The sequence below is a fragment of the Neolamprologus multifasciatus genome, chromosome 18 (genome assembly GCF_963576455.1).
Source record: "Neolamprologus multifasciatus chromosome 18, fNeoMul1.2, whole genome shotgun sequence".
Lineage (NCBI taxonomy): Eukaryota > Metazoa > Chordata > Actinopteri > Cichliformes > Cichlidae > Neolamprologus > Neolamprologus multifasciatus.
This window is the reverse complement of record NC_140456.1, coordinates 10,890,412-10,896,727: the sequence shown is the minus strand read 5'-3', so window position 1 is coordinate 10,896,727 and position 6,316 is coordinate 10,890,412. Positions and strand designations below refer to the sequence as shown.

Here is a 6,316-nt window from a genome sequence, read left to right as displayed (position 1 = left end):
TTTTTAAATTACTTTTTGTTCATATGTGTGTCTCTCTCTCTCTCTCTCTCATGAATACACATTAGTCAAGATCGCAGTTGGTAGGAGGAAGAAAACTGTAGGAAATTACTAGTATTTTCAAAATAAAAGGACAAGCCAGCGGTTTAAATTTTCATTAAAAACAGCACAAACTCACAAAGCACAGCCGCACTGGATAGTTACAATGTGCATGTTAATATTAATAGAAGCAGGCTGCAGTGTCGTAGGAGTAGAATTATTTTTTGATATTTGATACATTTCTCTGATGCCATCCTTGCCAAACAATTTGACTGCTAGACTTTCATTAACGCCTTATTGGTTTTATGCAGTTTGGCTACTTTAACTCCATCTCAGTATCAGCTCCCTCTCCCATCGCTGGCTGCAGCTTGCCTTGGTGTAAATGCTAAATGTTGCTTTATCTTACCAAAAATACTTTCATGGAAGTTAATAATAAATTAATACAAAATGGAAAACCCTCAACTAAAGTCTTCAAGCCAGAGTGTTTTCATATTTAAGAAAGTCGCGTTTAATTAATAATCTTTTTTTTTTTATAACTTTTTATTTATTAATTTACAGTATGAGAATACAAAACTTTAGGTCAGCATGGAAGACATACACATTCCCAACATTAGTATCTACTTACATCATGGTAATATTTAATTGTTCAGTACAAAGGGAGTACACAATCCATTTTCCCCAGAGCCTCTTGAATTTCTCAAGCTCAAGTCTAAGGACAAAGGTAAGTCTTCCCATTCCAAAAATTTCTTCCACTATCCCATGCCACTGGGCCCGAGTTGGAGGGTCTGCCTTTAGCCATCTTCGGGTTATGGCCTTTCTGCTGCTAGTCAAAAGTATTTTCAATAAATAATTATCTTCATGTGGAAGCGCCTTAGGTAAATTGCCAAGATACAATTAATTAATAATCTGATTGATGCATTTGATCAGTTAACCTCAGTTAAACCTCACATACTGATAAAAATCATTAATGTCCTGTAATTTTGGGTGGTTTCATGTGAAATTTTGATATTTTTCTTACACAACTGATAAGCAGTGACAAGTTAAAAAACAAAAAACTAAAACATGACCGGAGCTACAAAAAAAAGGAAAGAATTCCTGACTATCAGATTTAAAGTTTTAATCCCAATCGTAAAAGTAGATGACTACAAATGATGTCTCTACTGAAACCAAACTAGTTGACCCCACAGGAGAGGAGCAACTGAAGGCAGGCACACCTTGGACAGGTCACCAAATGATGGCAGGGCTGAAAACTATCAAAAATGTTGACCTACTCTACTGTTATTATTAATGCATGAATGCTAACTTGTGTTATTAATAATGCATTTACCTTTGTGGATGCTGTGTGTGGTTGAAATGTTAATATCCGTACTTCTATTCTCCAAAAGGTGATTCTGTTCATCTGGACGTAGCGTTTTCAGTGGGAGAAACGTTTCGTCACTCATCCAAGTGACTTCTTCTGTCTCAGCTGATTGCAGGTTTCCTCAATCTTATAAACAGTACATTTGCATAATGACTGAAACCACCACAACTGAAGGAACAATGGTTCCTTCATCATAATACAGGAACTGACCTCCCAGCCCATTGTTTTTTGTGGATTTTGTAACCCCCCCCCCAAAAAAAAAGACAAATCAAAAACAAAACAAAAAACTGCCGAATCTCAGTTTAACCCTTGACTGTCCTTATTTTTCTGTTTAAGCTTAGAAGCAAAGTCACCTCCTGTTTGTAAAATTCTCTTTTACTCCTTATATCTTACATAATAGATTCAAAGTGAGAATTAGACTTTAAATTGGAATAACATTTGTATTCTCGTGTACTACAATTGTTTTATTATTTTATTAATACAGTACTACTTTATTATGTTATTAATATCAATGTTTAGTTACCTTTGCATTAATATTGTCCTTAATGGAGATACTTTTTCTTTTCTTATTGAGTACATTTTTCATTTATACTTGAGTAAAGAAATTGCTTCAGTAATTCAACTTTTAGTGGAGTATTTTTTTTAACACTGGTTTTCTTTACTTAAGTAAAGAACGTTTTTACAAGTTTGATGTTATTTTGCCACCTCTGGTACTCTATGTGACATCTTTCTTTTTGTTTTCAATGGCACAGGGCAAGCTGGTGGTTTATGAAATAATACTCTGATAAATTGATTAGCTGAAAGACAACAAGTTAAAGTTGGTTTATCATTAACAGTGTTGGGTAAGTTACTTTAAAATAGTAACTTAGTTACATTACTAGTTACTTCTATCAAAAGTAACTCAGTTACTTCAAGTTAGTCGTTACTTTCAAAGTAACTAGTTACTAGGGAAAGTAACTTTGGTTTTACTCAGAATTCTCTTGTTAATGTGTTGCTTCCATAACTTTGCCAGTCTTCTAGCTTGCTTACTTTCCACAAGTGCACTGTGCCACCTACCAATAGAAAGGAAAAGATAATGTGCATATTTCCACGAGAGAAATCCCACGCCTGGACCGTCGTTGACTGCTGCCATGATTCTAGCCTACGTCACAGCGTCATGTGCGCCTTTTACATCCAACACAAAAACTGCAGTCGTGATGCTCGGAAATTCTGCCTTCTTAATAGGAAGATGTAGGTAACACCAGACTGCAGATGAGCTGCATACAGGGCTGGACGGGGACAAAAAATCGGCCCGGGCATTTTGACTAGAGACCGGCCGCCATTATAGGAAAAATCATAAAGCCTTTGAATGAAAACAAACGCTGTTGTGACAGTGATGTACACTGTCTTGATGGTATATATGCATCAATCGTTTGTTGTAAGATTGAGATAATTATTTTTTAAAAGCTAGACATTTTAAATGAGAATAAGAAAGAAAAGTATTTCTTTGTGCCCCCCTCTCCCTGTTAATGCTCTACCTGGCCCCCCCGGCAAAACTTTGCTAGATCCGCACCTGCACAGTTACCAGCTGTCAACTACCTAAAAAGGATCCTGGGGTTATCTGTCTCTCAGAAACAGTTCATAACTTCCCTTCAACTCATTTATGTCACCTAAAAGGTAAACCTGTTTCTCCATCACCTGTTCAGCTCTGATGATTCAGTAAGGACATCTCCTGGTTTCATCTTCATGTTTCCCTCTCACCAGATAACCAAACCGACATCATGATGTTAGGGTTCAAATATTGAGGAGGGGTAGAGGAGGTAATCAACTTCCATAATAACAACACTGGTCCGGCCGGGTGGAGTCAAACGATGATTTTAATGACACGCGTGGGAAGATCGCCCACTGTACGCAGACAGCGTCGATCCCCAACTTACAGAGCATAAGCAGGTGTTTTATACCTTTCAGGGCTTAAATTTACTACACCCCTAAACGTCACTCAGATACAGTTCATACATAGGTTTCAAAACCACAATGACTTAAGACAGTTTAAAAATAACATTGTCTCCATCTCCACAGCAGATGCTTCCTGTCATCTGACTTTCACTTCCCGTCTGGAAAACCAAACTGTTCCTCTTTTTGCAGAGACAGCTAGAAACTATTCCTCTTTTACAGAGACAATTTTAGAGTTACAAGCAAACATGATTAACCTCTCACCTATAAATGAGATAAAGTCTACTGTGTGTTTGTGTCAGCATGAACTGCACTCAGTTTCAACTTGTAACCTTTTCCACCAGACAGAAGGCCAGCACGTACACATTTAAGATTATAACAAGCATTCAAAAGCATTTAAGATTATAGATTCAACTCAACAGTTTAGAGTGGTTATAACTGCACCTGTAATAAAGGCTAATTGGGTACCAATATGTTTAAACATCTGACTACAATATCAATACTGAAGATTGTATTATTAATGCAATGGTAATGATGATGATGATGATTAACAATAGCAGTAAAATATATTTCTAATCCCCCACAATGACCAGCAGCTTTTTTGCAGCTGTGGCTCCAGCAAACATCAGCTGATACTAGAAATTAATATTAAATCAATTCTAACAACAGCTGATCAAGCTTAAAAGTGCTGCTGTTGTTTAGCTCGACATCGGCTGGTTTCCTCTTTCTGGCGCAAAGTGGGCGATAAACAAACAAGAGAGCCGATCAGCTGATCATTGATCAGTTTTCATGATTGAAGTAGAAACGGGAGAGGGAGGGGGAGAGAATGAAAGAAGAAGAGGCAGCTGTGCAGCATAGACACACAATAACTCCAGCTTTGTGCCTTTTTCATTGTAGCTGAATTACGGGACAAATTGTTCCTTTTCACCTCAATAAGAAACGCGTAATATTTTCTCTGAATACCAGACAGGACGGTTGGCAACTCTAATAACTTATGAACAAAATAAAGTTCAACATCATTAACTTCAAAGCACCCACCCAGCTGTATAGAAACTCCGTCATGCTAGCTAGTACGCAGTACGGAAAAAGTCAGAATAACGAAAATAAACTCCACCTAAACTTGGTTTATATCTGACCAAGATAGACTGCAGGTCATAACTTCTTACCTGAAGTTCAGTTCACACTTGGACCGGCGGCCGCCTCGGGTCTCTTTTCCTTCTGCCTCCCCTTTCCCTCATCCACCTGCTGCCTCCACCACTTGCTAATGTTACAGAATCTGTGGTGGAAGCTCCGCGATAGCCACCACACGAAGTAACGAGTAACGACCCTATCTAAATCCCAGTAACGACTAACGCGTTCCTGATTTTGGCATAATAACTAGTTACCGTGCTCGTTACCACAATAATATCGTAGTTACTGTAACGCGTTACTTAATAACGCGTTAGTCCCAACACTGATCATTAATGTTTTACAAGAGTATGGTACTCCTATGGCCAGTTTATTATCACCAATTAGCCTACAGTCTTTGGACTACAGGTATATACATAAAGGCTTGACCCAGTGTGGAGCCTGAATCCAGAGGTATTTAAATTAGTTCCAGAATAATTTAAGTTTTAGAAACTTTCTGAACCTTAAGAAAGCCTAAATACATGCTATATACTGTACTACAGAAAGCATGGAGTTTTTGTGTGCCCTAGATATCGTGTCACCCGTTTTATTTTGAAAACGCACAGGATGTGTTGTTTCCAGCTTAACGCATAGAGCCTACGACTTAGAAACAGCGGCTGGCGGCTGCTCTCTCTCTCTCACTACTGCTGTCCCCCTGAAATCAAGGCGCATTTTAAAACTTTGTTTTTATTTCTCTTATTTCATTTCTCTTAATCAACCGGACTCCACGCGAAGCCTGTTTTTATCCAGATGAGCTTGCCATGAGCATCACGCGGCTGGAGACCTAAACCGTGGGGTCTGGAAGAGGTGAAGATGCCTCATGGACCGCTCCATCACCGCCAGTGCGCCAGTTCAGGGCATCCCGAACGCCGAATAACAAAGAAATGCCGAGGTTTAGCGTCAAATGGGTGGTTGCGGTGGTGCTGATTGGGGTGGTCGGCGGCGCCTTCTTCTTCTGCGAGTATCTCATCTACTTTCCGACCATCCTCAAGTGCGCCTGGCCGAAGATCAGCCATGCTCGCGGCGGAGAGGGCATCGACGGCCACTCGGTGGACTCTGCGGTCCGCGCTATGGTGCTGTCGGACACGCACCTCCTCGGAGCCGTCGGAGGACACTGGTTTGACAAGCTGAGGAGGTAATAATTCATTTGCATGTATTCTCATATATATTTGCCCTCCATTCGTCCGTCTGTGCCCGGGGCTCTGCAGGAGTGATTTGTAAACAACAACATCCAATAACGCTGACTTGTGTCCAAACGCGCAGGGAATGGCAGATGGAGAGGGCTTTCCAGACCGCTCTGTGGCTGCTCAGGCCCGAGATAGTCTTTATTCTCGGGGACATCTTCGACGAAGGCAAGTGGAGCTCGCAGAAGGTAATGTAGAGCTCCCTGTTTTTCTTCTTGCATTGCTCTGCACCCCCCCCCCCCCCCTTATGATAATTATGATGATGTTCGAGTATGTGGATGCAGAGCAGAAGCTCTGTGTTCTCTGGTCATAATAATCCTAATCTTATTACCATCCGGGCCCCAGAGGCTGCAGGTTTTTGAGGAAAACAGCTGCACCAGGTATCCTCTTAGCCCACTGTGGTACATCCATCCTGGTGTGTTGGGGGGGAGCTTCTGGGAATGCTCAGAAATCTGTTACTGGGTTATAAAATGGGATCTGTTAGGACAGATAGAAGCAAGTGGAGCGAGAGGAACACAACACAAAGCCTCAGACAGTAAAATCTCCTCTAATCTAACCCACCCACTCGCTAATTCCTTCTCATTTTCACTCTTTGAATGGCAACTCTTTTAATTTGTATTGTGTTAAAAGAGGAAGG

General features: G+C 40.4%; 1 protein-coding gene across 1 annotated transcript in view; it reads left to right on the top strand.

Moving 5' to 3' along the window:
• The first annotated feature begins 5,055 nt into the window (after positions 1–5,055).
• mppe1 (metallophosphoesterase 1) overlaps positions 5,056–6,316 on the top strand; it is a 31,432-nt gene continuing 30,171 nt past the window's right edge. Inside the window, exons 1-2 of the mRNA XM_085140159.1 lie at positions 5,056–5,630; positions 5,759–5,867. Coding sequence (XP_084996285.1) covers positions 5,380–5,630; positions 5,759–5,867 — 360 coding nt within the window. The 5' untranslated portion in view covers positions 5,056–5,379. The remainder of the gene's footprint in view (positions 5,631–5,758; positions 5,868–6,316) is intronic.